The sequence below is a fragment of the Ursus maritimus genome, unplaced genomic scaffold (assembly GCF_017311325.1).
Source record: "Ursus maritimus isolate PB19 unplaced genomic scaffold, ASM1731132v1 scaffold_13, whole genome shotgun sequence".
Classification (NCBI taxonomy): Eukaryota; Metazoa; Chordata; class Mammalia; order Carnivora; family Ursidae; genus Ursus; species Ursus maritimus.
Window position 1 is genome coordinate 48672080 of NW_024423675.1, and position 18426 is coordinate 48690505.

At 40.1% G+C, this 18426-nt stretch overlaps 1 protein-coding gene across 22 annotated transcripts in view; it reads left to right on the forward strand.

Annotated features, from left to right (window-relative positions):
- Positions 1-18426, forward strand: part of AIG1 (androgen induced 1) — a 322928-nt gene that overhangs the window by 49824 nt on the left and 254678 nt on the right. For all 22 annotated transcript variants that reach the window (XM_040627866.1, XM_040627863.1, XM_040627869.1 and 19 more), the window contains exon 2: positions 2991-3146. In XM_040627866.1, the coding sequence (XP_040483800.1) occupies positions 2991-3146 (156 nt within the window). The remainder of the gene's footprint in view (positions 1-2990; positions 3147-18426) is intronic.

Consider the following 18426-nt stretch of genomic DNA (forward strand, 5'->3'; position numbering starts at 1 on the left):
CAACAAACTCTGTAATTACATTACTGTATGTGGCAGAAGGAGAATTATTCAAGGGGGCCTGGCCTCATCAGGTGAGCCATTTAATTAAAAAAAGAGATGTCTTTTGCCGATTGCAGAGGAAAAAGTTCAATACATGAAAAGGCTGATTTATATATTTAGTACAAATGTCTAGTTGTTCATAGTGGGAAGGCAACTCTGGTAGTAATTACTTGATCATGAAATTTTAAAATTCACTTCGTTTGGAGCTCACTAAATCCTGCTATTACTAGCCTATCTTTAAAATAGAGGAAACGGAATTAGAAGGAAAACAACTGAAAGAGATTAGCCAACTACATCCCCAAAGTTTGAAAACCACTTTTTTTACCTTTTATTTTTAAGTTATTTGGAAATATTTCATAATAATGAAGTACATAGAAAATAATACAATAAACTTTAATATACCTAAATAATCAACTTAAGAAATAAAGTATTACTGATAGAGTTGAGGCCCTTGTATCCTTCCTCCAGTCTTATCCTCCTTTTTTTTTTTAAAGATTTTATTTATTCATGAGAGAGAGTGAGCACACAAGAAGAGGGAAGGGCAGAGGGAGAGGGAGAAGCAAGGAGCCTGATGGGGGGCTCGATCCCAGGACCCTGGGATCGCAACCAGAGCTGAAGGCTGTTGCTTAATCAACTAAGCCATGCAGGTGCCCCAAGTCTTATCCTCCTTGTAGAGTTACTTGAATTCAGTGCTATTAATTCCATGCATTTCTTCATATTTTACTTTATATACATGCATCCTTAAAATTATCTTTGCAGTTTTTTGAAATTTACTTTAATATCAAAATGTAGCATTTTTTCGTTTCCTTTTTTTGTTTAATGTTTTGTTGTGAGAATGAAAAGTTGATATGTACTTAGAATTCCACTGTATGGATATAGCACTCTTTATTTATCCAGTCAATAAATGAGACATATAGGCCGACTTTTTTGAAGCAATGAATGCAGAAATTAACTTTCGTGTGCAAGTGACAAGAACACATGTATGAGAGTTTCAGTAAGGGAATACCCTCTGTAATGAAGTCACTGGATGATAGAGTATATGCATCTTTAAATCACTAGACATTGCCAAGTATTCTTCAAAGGGGTTGTCCCAATTTGCATTCCCACCATAGGGTTTCCAGTTGTTCTACATCCTCATTACCAGTGGTATTGTCAGAATTAAATTATAGATAATTATATGGGTGAGAAATGCTATCTCATTGTCATCTACATTTGCATTTCCCTGATAATTGATCAGGTAGGACATCTTTTAATATGTTCACGGCCAAATTGGCATGGAGACTATTATTCCCCAGCCTGGCTGCTCCAATTTCTCAAAACCCCTTAGGGTTGACATCAAGATCAAACATCTAAAGTGATAAGATATGGTATGGAAAGTTTTCCTAAGTGTGAAATTATTCCGAGTCATTGAAATTACTTCTGGTCATCACAACATGATTCTTGCCAACCCTTCAGTTGGGCCGTGCTCGGTTATGGCAGACTATTCTCCCACTCTGGTTTTTCTGGTTGTAGAAAGAATAACAATAAACCTTAAGTCATTGAAGCTAAAAGACAGGCTAAGTTATGAGAAGGAATAAAGCATTACGTTAGCTAAGATTGGCTAATAATGGCAGGATTTGGTGAGCTTGGCAGACCACAGCTATTTTATTATATGGAAAAATACTACAGGATTTTTGTTTATTTGACTAAGGCCAGCAATGGAATCTCCATGATTCAGAATTTTCAAAATGGCTTAGATAAGACTTTGAACAGAATGATTGACAATCTGAGTGTGCCAGTGCAAAGCTAAAGGATGGGAACATGTGATTTTGAGGGTCTTTCTTCCCTTTGTTCTGTGCCTCAGTGAGGAGCTCATCCACTCATCCACTCAATCACAGATTCTTTCCACTGCCAACATGGACATTTACACAAAACTTTTTGTTGTTTTCTGAAGAGGTAATGAGTAAAATTGTATCTTTTACAAATATACCATCAGTAAATGATTTCTGGTAAAACAAGCCAGAAAAATTACCCTGAATCTATTCTTGGTGCTAAATGGAGGTCACTTTGAGCCCAGGGAATATATTTTCTGCCCTTTCCCTAATTTGAATGATCATTTGCTAATCTATATGACAGTATGCTTCCTGCCTCTACTCACAGCTCTGGATCATCAATACTTTTGCCCCCACTTCAGGAATTTCACTGATGACTGAATTGTAGTGTTTCAGTGTCCTCCCCCATGGTAGTCCAAGTATCACACGTAGTTGATGTGAGTAAGTTCATTTGTAATTGATTTGGGAATGTACAGCTGAAAGCTTTTTTGGGAATATGGTGTGGGTTATCTCTGTTTATCTTACTTTGGGAAGAATTTATTTCATAAAAACAGAAAACCTGAGAAGGAGGTCATATCGTTCAGGCTTCACAACAGAAAATCACCCTGTACCAGTTTTGATTATTGCATTCAGTTGACTCAAGGACTAGAAGCTTTCTACCACTTCCTTTGGCGAGAAAATTTCTAAATCTAGGAGATTAAAGCATAGGAAGAGTTCTTCACATTCAGACAAAAGTGTCTCGTTTATTACTCAGGCTACCCTGATTCTTTTCTTAGCGCTTCCTCGATGTTCGTTAAACCACACTAGTCAGCAGAACTAGATCACAGATACCATATTTTCAAAATAATGAACATGTTGTTATGATATTTGATACTGCTTGTATCAAATGTATGTGTATACATACTTCACATTTGTCTTGAGGTAAGCAAAAACGGAAGCAGTGTTTTTAGGAGGAATTTTCTTACCTGTTTAGCAATTTGCAAATATCTTACTCTTTTTTATTTGTTGGGCCAGCTTTTTAAATATGCTTCTGATCTTCTCTTATCATGTGTCATGTTGCAAAGTTGTTGGTCATTTGCTGCCTTACAGCTGGGGCCTCTTTAGGTCTTCCTGACTAACCCAAATGTTGTCTCCCTCCAGGTCATCCAGGCTGTCTTTTTTGGCATTTGCGTGCTGACTGATCTTTCCAGCCTCCTGACTAGAGGAAGTGGGAACCAAGAACAAGAAAGGCAGCTCAGGAAGCTCATCTCGCTCCGGGACTGGATGTTAGCCGTACTGGCCTTTCCTGTTGGGGTTGTGAGTATGATGTAGAATGCATCTAACCACAAAAGAAACTTGGGTCTTATTTCAGACTTCTAAGAGAAAAAGATGGGTCGATTATATAGCAGGTTTCTGAATTAGTTTGCTAGGGTTACCCTCACAAAGCACCACAGACTTGGGGGCTTAAACAACACCACATTTCTTTTCTCACAGTTCTGGAGACTAGAAGTGTGAGATCAAGGCATCCGCAAGGTTGATTTCTTGTGAGGCCTCTGTCCTTGGCTTGTAAATGGCCTCCTCTCCCTGTGTCCTCACACGTTCTCCTCACGTAGGTGTCCATGTCCTAAACTCCTCTTCCTTTTTTTTCTTTTTTTAAGATTTTATTTATTTATTTGACAGAGAGACAGCCAGCGAGAGAGGGAACACAAGGAGGGGGAGTGGGAGAGGAAGAAGCAGGCTCCCAACGGAGGAGCCCGATGTGGGACTCAATCCCGGAACGCCGGGATCACGCCCTGAGCCAAAGGCAGATGCTTAACGACTGCGCTACCCAGGCTCCCCTAAACTCCTCTTCCTATCAGGACATCAGTCATATCAGATTAGGGCCCCTCACTGACCTCATTTAACCTTAATTGCTTCTGTAAAGGCCATACCTCCAAATTCAGTCACATTCCCAGGTACTGGGGGGTTAGGACTTCAACATATGAATTTTAGGGAGACACAGTTCAACCCATAGCAGTTTCTTTAGCAGCCCAAACTTGAAATGTATGGTCCTTGGGTCTATGACCATTCTAGTATTTTTTGAACTTGAGAGAGGCAGTCAGCATCAGCTCAGACTGCTTCGCTCACCTGACTATGCCATTGGCTAACAGCACTTAAGTAAATGCTGTTTGATGCTTGGGTCTGTTCTGGCTTCATTGATTTTCATTATTTTCTGTTAGATTCCCTCCATTGCTTGACTTCCTTCACAAGTTCGTCAATCGTCCATTGTCCATAAACCATGTTTCTTTAAAGGGCCAGGGCCTCATGAAATTCCATAGATTTTAATCTGAGGATCACCAAGAAAAGCGGGAAAGAACTCCACACATCTCAGATTGTGAAAACAAGGAAGTGCGTGTTACCTAATTGAAATTCAGACCTTTCCTTTGCCAGCCAACACAGGAAAAACAGCAGCCCAGGTGATCTAGTCTAGCATGTGTTTCAAGCCCAAGGTCCATGGAAAGCAGAGTCAGAAAGGTGTTTTTTAAAATCCTTCCAGTGGCTCTTACTCATACTTACCAGGTTTAAAGCTGGCAGAAGATGCTTGCTCCAAGACCAATTAGTGAGCACCCAGACCATCACTGAATTACTTTGTCTATGTACTGAATTGTATTTTCTCGGATGAAGTAGTCCTTAGCTCTTGAAAGCAACACAAGGAGAGTCTTATAATCTGGTCACACTCCTCTGCTCATTCTGTTGTCTTTTTCCTTTGAGAACATAAATGGGTGCTCAGATTGAAACCATCTAGCAAATCTCTCGAATTCTGTTGCTTAACCTGACGGAGTAGATGCTTTCCATATTATTTAGTATTTTCTTCTTTGGACTTGACATATAAAATTCAAATACTTTCTATCAGAATAATCTTCTAAGAGAAAATTTCCATTGGCATAAAGTATGAAGATTGATACTCTGTGCATGAAAGCATTATCTAGAAAATCCAGGTCTGTGTGTGTTTCGTTTCTTTTTACTGGCTTATTCCCTTGGAATTTCTATAGGCATGTCATCGCCTCTGGAAGTCTTCCTTGGCTAGAAGGAATACAGTAACACAATACAAAAGTAAATAGGAATACAATACTAACACACTTTCTCTTAGCTCTGCCTCTCCCTCTGTTGTGCCGAATCAAACTGTGTCTCTAGGGCTTAAACTGTGCCTCTTACCACTCTCATCAAAGACACATTGCATACGCCCTTTAGACATTTTTGACATTACTTTGGCCAGAAACTTTTTGCACCTGCTTGAGATTTGAGATATTTGTCAGCTTTCAAGGTCCTTCCTGAATTGGGTCCATGTATTCTTCATGGTTTGTAAAAAGGATGGGGGACTTTTTGTTTGTTTGATTACATTTGATACTTTCCTCTGTTTCACTATTTCTGTTGTTTTCTCTGTGTTTTGAAAAAGGGACGAGAAATGATTATATTTTTAATTTCAACCCTTCTTTTTAACCCGGAAGTCACAACATCACATTTCATCGCATACGTATGTACCTTCCCTACCTGATGAGTTTCGCAGAAGAATTTAAAGAATAATGACTCAATCAGATGAGCAGCTTCACTCATTTCTTTAGCTCTTATTTTTGGCTTACCCACTGATATTTTATAGTCAATATTTACATTTTTCATAATCTTCCCCATTATTATGTGTCAGTTTCCCTTTACAGCCACTCACCTTTTCTTTTTCCTGAACTTTTTTTTTTACTTTATTTAAAATTCAATTAGCCAACATATAGTGTATCATTAGTTTCAGATGTAGAGCTCAGTAATTCGTCAGTTGCATGTAACACCCAGTGCTCATCACATCACGTTCCCTCTTTAATACCCATCACCCAGTTACCCCATACCCCCACCCATCTCCCTTCCAGCAACCCTTTAGTTTTTTTCCTGTATTTAGGGGTCTCTCATGGTTTGTCTCCTTCTCTCATTTCTTCCCATTCAGTTTTCCCTGCCTTCCCCTATGATCCTCTGCACTGTTTCTTATATTCCACATATGAGTGGAACCACATGATAATCGTCTTTCTCTGACTGACTTATTTAGCTCAGCATAATACCTTCCAGTTCCATCCATGTCAATGTAAATGGTAAGTATTCATCCTTTGTGATGGCTGAGTAATATTCCAGTGTGTGTGTGTGTGTGTGTGTGTGTGTGTATACCTCATCCTCTTTATCCGTTCATCTGCCCAAGGACATCTGGGCTTTTTCCACAGTTTGGCTATTGTGGACATTGCTGCTATGAACATTGGGGTGCAGGTGCCCCTTCGGATCACTATGCTTATATCTTTGGGGTAAATCCCTAGTAGTACGGTTGCTGTGTCATACTTTTTGAAGTCCCTCTGTTACATTGCTCTCTGTCTCTCTTTCTCTTTGGTTTTAGGAAGAATCTGGCCAATATTCTCTAGAAATCTTCTTACGTTTTCCACTGTTTCTTACTGTAATTTGACTTTTTGTTTCCATTTCCCCAGTTTCTCAAGCTAATACACAGAAATTCATTCTGAGGCAAAAAACTGATAAATGGCTTCCTTCCAGCCACACTCTATTCATTTTATAGCAAAGTCATATTTTTAAAGGGCACAAATATGTCTCTTTCTAAGCATTTTAACACAAACTATTTTTTCATTAAAACATAATTTTATGATTTTTTGCCTTTCTTTGCCCAAGTTAATTTCCTAGCTTTCCTTTCCAATGTTCCCTTGTCTTTGCTGTGATCTCCAAGTTTCTCCCCTGCCCCTCCTGTGTCTCCGCCACCCCTCCCCCCCCCCCCCATTTCAGTATGGTTTTATCACTGAAGTTTTTCTTCCTTGTTAAAATGCAAAGCCTTTCTGGAGCAGAGCCACTCGGAATCACTTAAAGAGGTGTCATCTTTACTGTTCCTGTGGCTCCTGGCCGGGGACATTTCATCTGAAGGATGGGAGTAGCATCAATGCCTGGGACCTGACTCGATGGGCATGTCCTTCTACCTGTAGGCATCTGTGGTGTAAGAATACTTATCATGTGTGCGAGCGATTAATTATGACATTTGTAATTAAACACCTTTTACCATGTTGGTTGACACAGTCAGAATCCAAAAGGACAAAACTCCCGAGCACTCGCCCTGCGCCCCGAGAGCCTTGGGTATGGCTGGAGCTTCCTACGGAGCAAGGTGCACAGGCCCCCACTTAGATCCTGCCTGTAGTCCCCAGCGGCCTCCAGGCTCTGACTGCCGGTGATTGCCAGCCTCACAGAGTACCTCCCCCCAGCCCCACTTTCTCCTGGCTTCCTCTGCTCCTCGTCTTTTGTTTGTCAGCCAGAAGTTTGCAGGGAAAGTAATGTTATTTTTGCTTCCCAGTGCAGGGCGGAAAGGCAAGGGGCACGATAAGGGGGCAGAGTGACAGCTCTGCTCAAATTTTCCTGAAGAGACCTCTGAGCCCCAAGCTTTGCCTGGCGCTCCCATTATCTCTCTCTCTTTCTCTCTCTCTCTCACCTCAGCTGCAACTGTGGCAGCAAGAAAGACATGGGTAGGTTATCTAGGATTTGTGTTGTCTCCACTAATGCTTCCTTCAATAACGAGGTTAATTGAGAGTTGACAGTAATTGCTTTATGTGGGCATGAAGCACTAAATATGAATTTTGTGACCCGTGGACCTAATGCATCTACTTCATAGACTCTATCTCTAGAAGATATAAAAACAATGAAGCATTCCAATCAAAGATAATTGGAGTAAAGTTTTGTTTGAGCATAACCTTGAAGAAATCAGGCAGGGTTGCTTGAGTGAACATAGCATGTATCATCCTGATTTGTGTAGATTCCCATAAATGCAAAGCTGGCCTTGATTAGTAATGCTAATGGCCGGAAACCACCACCACTCCCAAAGCCTTGCAACTCATTTTGCAGGGGTAACCCATGGGAGGCTCTTCTTACCATGTGCAGTTTATTTCTGAACCCTGTCACCCTTTTAAAGAAGCATTACAAATAACTCTATGACATTATGTGGTCTGGAAGCCCTGAGGTTTATTAGGAGCGATCAAACCAAGAATGTCTTTTGTCTCCTGTGAGTTTGTTGACTTTGGTGTTAGCAGATACCCTTCTAGTTAAGAGAATTGGCTAAGACTTGGAACCAACCAAGCAAACAAACAAACAAAAAGATAAAGAAAAAGAGAAAGAATAGCAAAAAAAATTGAGAGCGATGAGTATGAAATTGCTTCTCTCAGAACTTCTAAATGTGTCTCCAGCTGCTATCCAAAACAGCCCCTTTAATGACAAAGAGGTCTCACACTTTCTCCATTAATTCAAGTGCACGTATCCCATTCATTTGCAGCTTCTCAGCTTGCACGAGACATGTCATCAAATCTCGCCACCTCCCTGGTACATCTTTGTCCCTGGTGACACGTGGGTTGCTCTAGACCAGAAGCTGGGCTGTTGCTAAACTAACCTTGACTGATGGGTGAAGATGAGGATGCCCCTCTCTGTAGAGAGCGGGGGAGTGGGTCCGAGAAGGACCTGGAGATTTGGATTGTTCTAACCAGGGATGGGCATCCAATGTATCCCAAGCCAACCAACATGTGCCAAGATAAGTTTTTCTGGAATTTGGGCTTTTTATCTGAGTTTAGTCTCAAAGATATTTGTTCAGTAACCATCTCTGGTGTTATAAGTATGTTCTTGTAAAGACGTGGTGAAGATTTTATATGTTCCAACCTAGTCTAGATGCCTTGAAAACTTGTTTTTGCTTGTGATGGGGACTGTGTGATACATGCTTCCTTAGGAAATATGGAAAATGTAATTTGAAATCTCAAATGCAAACTTAAAGAAAAAGTAGCTAGCAAGTATTTTCAAAAAGTGATTCTGTAGACTTCGTTTATTGACATACCAGCAAACTCTAAGCCGTTATTCAGAAAAATGTTGTGAAGCATACGAATTCAGATCATCATATCCCTACAATCTTAAAAACATGATTTTCCAGTAAGAGATTGGCTTAAATGGAAAACAAACATTAATTAATATTAATTACTAATATTAATATCTATTAATGGAACACATAAAGGAAGGAAATTTCATTCTGTTTGAGAGTGTATGAAGCAAATGCTTTTCCTTCTGTTTTGATATTAAGGGGAAATTTTTAAAAAGCACATTATTTACTTTATTCTACAAACTCTGGATTTAATATAAAAATACACTTAATATAATCCGCTGATCCTCTCTTTATTAAATTTTCACACAGGTACCTAAAACCAAACTCTTCAGTTTTTTTAAGCCTTCATTGATGTTTTAAGTTTCGTCAAATGCCCTTTTCCTTTCTCTTCACCTTTGAAGTTAAAAATGTGATATTTGTTAGGTCATATTTTATGGCAAAACCCAGTTCATTTTGGGTTGAATCAATCATATGCTTTCTTCCTGCACTGAAGTGAGTGTGAGTTGGGTTGCCTAACAGAAGTTTCACAGGTGGGCATTCCTTCAAGATCAGTAAACAAAATGAACTTTTTCCTCCCCTACCAGGAGAAATACTCAGGAGACTGTAATTATCTAACCTAGGTGAGTGGTCTTACATCATTTTTTGGATAGCCTTTTCCAAAGACCAAGGACATAATGTGATTAGACAGATGTACCTGATAGGGAACCAGGTTGCTTCTCAACCATCTTATGTATTTTTGTCTCCTAAATGGAAACCAAAGATTTTCTGCCTAAGTGACCTATTTAATTTGTACACATTCATGGAGACTCAGAGCAGTCAGCTTGCTCAGTGCTTGCAAGACAAATTTCTTCAACACAAAAAATGATCACACTTTAATAACATTTTCCGTATGTGCCCACTTTTAATCACACAACAGTGGAAACCGCACATTTATATCAGAACATTCAAAGGACAGAAGCTCTAGTCAAGTCAATAATTTTTTGGGGTACGTGGAGCTCACTAGGTAAACAGTACCAAGTGTTAAGAGCCAAGATAACAGTGACTAAGATTTGATCTTGTCCTTCAAGAGTCTCAATGTCTAGAGAAGGTGACTTTATAAGTTCTGTCAACAAGTAAAGTAAAAGAAGGCATGGTGTAGATGACAGTGTATGGGTCTAAGGTGAAGAAATATCCTAGAAGAGGAAGGGATTGATTTTAGTGAGCGGGAGGTCCTGGAGGACTTCCCAAAAATGATGATGTCGGAGCTCTGCTTTGACGAATGACTACAAACTTATTGGATGTATAAGTTAATGATGCTTTCAGCGGCAAGTAACAGGACCCCCACAGCTATGCACCTGGCTAGCTCTTTTAATTCATTCAAGTCTCCGTTCAAATGATTACCTCTCAAAAAAGCTTCCATGAATAATCAATATAAATTAGCCTTCCATTATTCTCAATCTCTTTACCTTTCTTTATATTCTCCATAATGATTACCACTACCTGGTATGTTCTATGTTCATTCTTTTATTTCTATAGTGTATGTCTCCTCTGACTTGGTACATACCCTGTGAAGCCGGGAAGGCTGTGTGCTTGATTTACTGCTATAACCCAAGCCTCAGGAGCAATGCCTAAATAATTCAGTATTTATTGAGTGAATATCCATCCAACTGTGGCTTAAGTGATAAAGATATTTAATATCTCATAAAATAAGAAGCCTGTAAGCAGGTGTTTCAGGATGGTATTGCTCAGTATTATCATTTGATGTTTAGGCATTTTTTATTGTCCACTTTTCTATCTCCAAAGTGCTGGCTTTTTGTCCTTGGACTTGCTACCTACAGTCTCGAGAGGGTTGGTAAAGTCCCAGACATCACCTCCTTTGCGACAGGGCAAGAAGATGAAGAAGCTCTTTAGGGAGCTGTCCCCATGTGTTTGTCTCTTCATCAGGATAACGAATATTTCCTATAAGCCCCGTCAGCAGACTTCCTCATTGGTTTCTTTGGTTAGAAGAGTCACGTGGCTAGAACCAGCTGCATGGGGGACTGGGAAAGCCAGTGGGAGAAGGAAATGAGCTTACCGTGAGGGCTTCAATGAATTATGATTTATCCATATGGGTTGGGCACATTGCTGCCCAAACAAAATCAGGAAGTTTTAAGAACTATGAAAAATAACAAATAATGAGAACAACTATTAAATGTAAACTGAGTAAAAACTAACAGGATTTTAAGTAATTTCCTGTTTATTTATGTTTTCATGAAAAATAGATACAGTAAAACTGATGAGACTAATCATGGACATTTTCTATCTGAGCTGAGAAAGGCACATTTTTTTCCATTCAGTCTCTGCACCATATTTTGTATGTTCTCATTCCTATTCTTATAAACAACTATCAGAATCTGATATTTGAATAAGTTCTTCTCAGAGAAAGTCCCATATGTTATACCATTGATGAAATGGTTTCTGTTCAGTTTCTGAAACTCCAGAGGAAATTTGTGAGGGCTGGCCCTGCCATAGACCAGCAGCTCAGATATGCAGACCCAGGTTCGATGAGTAAAATTTTCCTTGAATAGTCCCCTAGAAATTGTAGAGATCGCTCACACTCTGTGTGTCATTTCACAGAGTTCCCACTCTCTCTGGGCCTAAGGGCCACAAAAGTGTCTCAGGAAATGAAGATAATCTTTTTTTCCATATTTATATCCATAAGTATGATACATATTTGAAGTAGTGATTAAGAAATGGTAGAAGTGATCTTCAGTAACATTAATAATGTGATGCGTATTATAAAACAGACACATGATTCTTGTTGGCAAAAATAAGACCCCCCAAATCGGGAGTTTTGTATGCCCTTGTTTGGGAGACCAGGAACAAGATGCAATATTGCAACAATATTTAAGTTGTTGATTAAAAAGGAAAAGAAGAAAAGAACACACTATTTTTCTTCTTCCTTCTCTGCATATCTTTCTTCCTCCTTCTCTCGCTCTCTCTCTCACCTTTTCCCCTTCTCGCTCTACCCCAACCCCATCTCCTTCTTTGTAGAAGAAGAAGCAGTGATTTGCTGTGTGGGTGCCCTGAAATTACTACAGTCCTTGTGGGCGTTTTGAGGTAACTCTTACCTGTTTTAGCTGGATCGAAATGTGCTGTGTCACATCAGCTGATATCAGAAGGAACATTTCCCCTCAAGGAAGGAGCCAGTGGACTTTCCACCTACGCAGAGTTTATGAACTTTTAGTTGTACCTGTGGGATGACCATGTTAATGATTTGCTTATCTTACTGCAAATAGCAGGTCCTGGATAGGACTTCCCTTCATCATGCCTTTTTATAGCTCTCTTAGGAACGGAAGTTGAGGCATAATTCTGACTTTGGGGGATGTGGGGGAACAGGTGGGAAGGTGGGAAGAAAGGAGCTGGGGGACATGTGTGGGGAGAGCATGTGTGGAGCCACAGCTCACAGGTAGGCCTGGAGCCCCTCTCACTGTCTCCTAAGCTCCTGTGAAGTGCACCTGCCAAGAGGTTTCCCTCTCCAGAATGCCCCTTTATCCTGTAGGTTACGTTGTGCTCTGTTCACACAAAGGAACAAACACACTGGGTGTTGGGCTGCGCTGCTGAGATTTGATGGACGGGGAGAAAATGAAGGGAATGTGTCCCAGAAAGAACCAGAAGGAGCTCTTCTGTCCCAGTCTCCTTTTGGGTGCTCTCCTACTTTGTTCATTGCTTGCCAAGGGGAGACTGGGGAAGAATGGGAAACAAGAAAATTCCGAGCATAAGTGGTGGTGCGCCCACGTGGACGGTGTGAACGGAGACGAGTTTTCTGTGTTCCTTTGGATCACCTCGCCCCTTCACCTTAAGGAGGGCCCCTCCCCTTTCCTCACCTTAAAAATCGACTATAAAATTAGAATGATTGCCTTCACACAAGCACAAATAACAAAAAACAGGAAGAAGCCTCAGCACCACCATGCCTAGAAAATAACATGAGCATGCACGTGCCCAGAGGATGCTGTCAAACTTAGCCTTGAGTCAAGTAAGAAAACCAGCCCCCAGATTCATTAATACAGTAACATTTTTGTCTGAATATTCAGAAGTGCTACCGCGCCTCCTTCCCGCTGCAATTACCTTAGGGTTTTAAAGAAGACACCACATACCCAGGGGCATTTGTGATGGCCTTTCTTTCTTGTTTCTAGCCAGTGGAGAGCAGTTCCCTTTGCACTTTCTGAGACTTCTCACCATCTCCCTTCCCACAGAGGCAAAACCCACAAACAACTGAGAGGCTGAAAAATCTAATAATGAGCACTGCCTTCTGCTCCGTGCTGCAGAGACTGTGCTAAGGGCTTTACTTTAATTGAGTATTCAGCCCTCATAGCCCCAAACCGTTAGGAATTTCCTTCATTCTCACCTCACAGAAGATGCTTCGATTGTACAGTTTTACAGACGGGGTTCCCACCTTACAGGTTGCGTGCCTGAGGTCCATGGTGCAGCCAGGACTTAACCCAGACCCTGCCCAACAGCGTGCTTGCTGTTAGCGGGTACTCTAAACTTTTTGACAAACCAGACCTAACTTAGCTTTTCATCATTCGCCTGATTGATATTTTTAGCTACGTACAGAAGTTCTGAGCTGACCACAGTTTCTAATTTAGGAGAATGCATCAGAATAAGAAAGGGAGTTATGCAGAATCTGGATCAAAAGCCACTGTTTATCATTTTCCTTGAGGCTATGTAACAAAAGCTGTTCATTTCTGCTTTTTACTGTTTCCATTTGATACATTGTTTTACATCATGAAGCCAATGGTTTTATGCAGTTTTGCAGGACACTTTGCAAAGTACAAGTTTTGGCAAAAAAAAAAAGAGAACATCTTCCTGCTTTGTCTTCTTGTTTCAACCATTGAGTACAGATTTAAGCTCCCACATTTACCCAATGTGCTTGTTTTTAATATGTGAAAATCAGGTTTTATTGATAGAATTAGCTACATTTTTTAAAATGGTTACTAAATGTATCCAGTGTCATCTGCAACTCATCTCTGGGCTTGCAAGAAGGCACAGTTCATGGCTACACGATTGCAAAAGAATATTTTTGGCAAGAAATGATCCAGTACATTCCATATGGGTATCCTAACAAATGAACTGTGCCTACCCACCGAATATTTTACTAAGAATTCCTGAAAGCCATTTTGTTCTGCTTTATCAGGAGAGGCTTTTCAGTCAAATCTGCTTTTCTTTTTAAATTTATAATTTATACCTCCGCCTATTTTCACCAGGGATTTGAGGTGGTCTAAATCAGATCAGTTCATCAAAGCGACCAAGTCTCCTGGACCTCAGCCTTGTTCAGCAGAGGCTGCCTGTAAATAACCTTGTCTATTAGGATGAGTGTCTTCTTTATTATGTTGCAGGATATGCAGAACTTCCTTGTGCATTTTATCTTGCAAAGTCAGGCAAGCCAGGAAAATGGGGAGAAATCTTCCATAGATCTTCCGGCAAATATATTGAGTGCTATGTGCCAGTCACTATGCTAAACGCTCTCACACAATTTCACTTACTCTAGAAGGGGATCTTATAAAAACAGGAGGCAGTAGGCAGGAGGAAGCTTACTCATCCCTGAGGCTGTGATCCCAGCACAAGGACTGGCGCACTGAGCAAGGGTGAACAAGCTGTTGCCACAACAGGCCTCAGTAGTCGAATCTTGCTCTGCTCGGTCCTACCTGGAGAATAATGCCTGCCATATTGGACCTGGTCAGTAATGCTTGACGCATGAAGGTTCTTGAAGAGTCTCAAGCAAAAAGGGTAGTAAGGAAGGAGAAAGAAAGAAAGAAAGAAAGAAAGAAAGAAAGAAAGAAAGAAAGCAAGCTCGAGGGCAAAAGAATCATCCACAGGAGGTAGATTTTCTCCCCAATCTTGGCATCTTCCTGAAGTTCTGACCTTCAAAGTACTTAGTTTAGAATAACCTCCTGGCTTTTAATTGACAAGAGGCTTTCTCCAACCAAAAAAAAAAAAAAAAAAAAAAGTCCATAATCCATCAGCAATTCTAGAGGGGCCTAAGCAGATGACAAAGAATTCAGGTAGATCGTATGCCAGGACACAACTCTTGAAATGCTGCTGGGCAGATGGAGTGCTGATGCTTAGGCTGCATAGATGCGTGTTTGAGCCATTTTGGTTCCAGAGATGACCATTTGTTTGTTGACTCCTTCCACTTTGTTTATACAGCAGAGAGCATCATAGAATAATTTAAAGGGCAAAGACAAAAGTCCACACAAATTTCCATAATGAGCATTTATTTCTTTTATAATAAGAACATCTCATGTGTATTCTCATTTGCAAATGTATTGTCATTTGCAGATCTTTATGCTCTAAATTTAATTGTTCCTAGAGGAAGAAAGAAGATTGATATGCAGTTGATACGATGCTCAAAAACAAATGCACCAACCTTTCCAAAAGTTCATTCCCCATTGCAAACTACGCACAGAGATTTCTACGTATTTTCCTGGTTTGTTTATGCATATAATCTAAACTAAACAAAACAAAGAAAACCTTAGCCTTTTTCATCTCCTATCTCCATAGCAATTCAGGGAGAGCAAAGTGGCCATTTGTGGGTGTCCCAGTGTGCTGGGACGATACTTAAATGTCACTGTAGTCCAGGACCAAAGACCCAGACACTCAATTTTGTCCATCTTTTCTAAGGTGATCCTTCTCTCAGGCAATGAGCTCATGCTAACTAAATGATTACAGACTAAATTTTTAGCTCAGAAAGATAATTGAATAATTTGTAATGACAAAAAAGAAATTGTCAGGCAGACTAGAATCTGCATAAACTCTCCCTGCAATAGAACAATTTGAAGAAGACAAAGAGTAGCCAGAAGACTTTCAGGTGAACTCAAATCCAAGGCAAGGGGCAGTAATTGGATGATATTAGTAGCAGGTGGTCAGAATTCTAGTCCGATGCATCCTTTGCACCATAGGGACTCACCTGCCAGGTAGATCGGAAGCTACCTTGGGTAGCCAGGGGTGCCTGTCCTCTATGCGAGCTGAAGACCCATTCTTGCCCTGTTTTATCCAAAGCCTACCCACTATGATGATACTTTTCCCTGTTAACATATCCTTTATGGGAAGCCTGTAATTCATTTAATCAGGCTTCAGATTCCACTGTTATAATAGTATTCTGGTCAGGCCATTGTGATATTGTACCCAAGGCACTGAATATAGGCAGTCATTGATCCACAGTCACCTGACAGGATGCTTCTACAAAAGGATGCGCTAATTACTTAACTTTTATCAGACTAGATTAAATTAGATCTTTCTTAATTTTATTCTCAGGTGGTAACTTTAAATTCAAGTTGAAGTTAGCTGGATGTCTCTCCTGTGTACTTAGAGCTGCCTTGCGGATATTCATTTTAATGTAATCCCATCCAATAATAGACTACTATCCCCTTCTATCAAAAGAGAGAGAGCCAGAGAGCCAGAGTTTGATTATTGAGTGATCTTATGTGACAAAAGGTCTAAATAGTTTTTTGAAAAAGAAATTTCTGCCAATGCTATTTGATTGGCTCTGGTTCTCTAACAAAATAAAAATAGCCTCATGTGAGGTTTATGGATATGTTTAATTATTTTATTTGTTGTCACTTGACAGAGAGTCAAAGATGCCTCACTCAGTTTGTTTTGGAGTGGAATTCAATTTAAAATGGGTCCGTTTTAAACTTTGAACCCATAAAAAGAGGGTTAGATGTTAGAATGCAAAAATGACCCACCTTATGGGGCGATCTCACCTGTGTGAGGCATAAAGAGACCAGATGTAGTCAAAAGAACACAAGCCTTGGAGAAAGATGTGGGTTTTAAATCTGGATCCACCACTTCGTAATGCACATTTCATAGGCTCCCCAAATCTTGGTTTTCTAATGTGATGAGTGGGCTCAATGAAACCTAACTCGCTTGGGTTATTGTAAAGGATAATGAAAGACACAGAGTATCTAGAACTGTATCCAGCAGGATGACAAGGTGTCAAAGAGTGTCAATTTCCTTCCGTTTGCCCCAAAAGTGGCCTCACATCACAGAGAATGTCCTGAGAGATGAGAGCATCTTTTAGCAAAGTATTTACACCGCCCCATTGCAAACACTCATTCAAAAGGTTAGAGGGTGCAAGTTCTTGAAATTCCAAGGGTATATATGGTCATGCCATGCAGAATCCCAGAAGTTCTTATGGTTCGTGAAGGCAGTAGAAGGTGGGAGGAAAGGTTCAAATACTGGTAAAAGGCTTCAAGGGAAAATAATATACCATCAGTGGGGTTTATGTTGTAAGGTAGAATTGGGTCTGCTCTGCTACAACCTTCTCACCCATAATTTCCAACTTAGTTCACCTGGAAATTTTGGACGTGGTGGATATATGTTTTATTTTCTGGTGTGAATCAGCAACTGATTGATTGAACTAGAGGGTTGAAATTTGCACAAAAGAGGAAGAAATCCTGATTTCTTAAAAGATCTGACCTGTCTTTAGAATTTTCATCAGAGAAATCTATGTTATTATTGAGGAATATTAGACTTGTTTCCAAGTTTTTGGCAGTTCTGGGCAATACGGCTTTGAACATTCTTTTTTTTTTTTTTTTTTAAGATTTTATTTATTTATTCCACAGAGATAGAGACAGCCAGCGAGAGAGGGAACACAAGCAGGGGTAGTGGGAGAGGAAGAAGCAGGCTCATAGCAGAGTAGCCTGATGTGGGGCTCGATCCCGTAACGCTGGGATCACACCCTGAGCCAAAGGCAGATGCTTAACTGCTGTGCCACCCAGGCGCCCCGGCTTTGAACATTCTTGTACATTAATTCTCCTGCTCCACATACATAAGAGATTCTTCAGGAAAAATGTTCCTAAACAGTATGCTGCAGTGAAATACAAGTGTGCCAACACATGTCGATCACCTCCACCCCTGCGAATCTGAGCATGGTCTGGGGTACCATACTCCCCAGCAGGGGACTTTTATTCCTTGTTTGCTGAGAATTCTTATCAAGAATGATTGCCACATTTTATCACTTTTTTTTTCTTGCACCCTTAGAGGTGTTTCATTGATCCTTTCCTGTATGCTTGTTTTCTATTTCATTAATCATTTGGCTATTCTTTGCTGTCTTCTGAACATGTATACCTCACTCATTAATTTTTACACATTCCTTTCTACTGTAAGTATAGGAGCCTGTAAAAATTCCCCCAATTAACACTTTAACTACATCCCACAAGAATTGTATCTACCATTTTTATTACTGTTTATTTCTAAATATTTTCAAGAGTCCATTACGATTTTGTGTTCTATCCCTCAGTTTTTAAAGTATGTTTTTAGGTTTCCAAATGTACAGGGATTTTTATGTTTCTATTATTGATTTCAAACTCAATTGCACTTTGGCCAGAGGCTATGATCAGTAAGACACCAATACTCTGCAATTTTTTAAAATTGTTTTTTGGCTTAAATGGTGGCAGATTTTTATATTCTTAACTTGAGCTTAAAAAGAACACAAAATTCAGATCACTACATCTTCCTGAAAGCTCATATCAGGCCACAAACCCACATGATTGCTATCTTAAGGTTCTGATGGCTATCTTATGGTTATGAATTTTCAGGGTAATTTTTCTTTCTCTTTTTTCTCAATACAGAACTAAGGTTCCAGCAGGTATGCTTTCCTTAGTGCTATCTTCTCTGCCAAGTTGAGGGTCACCCTTTCACTGAGGGTGTAACCCTCTG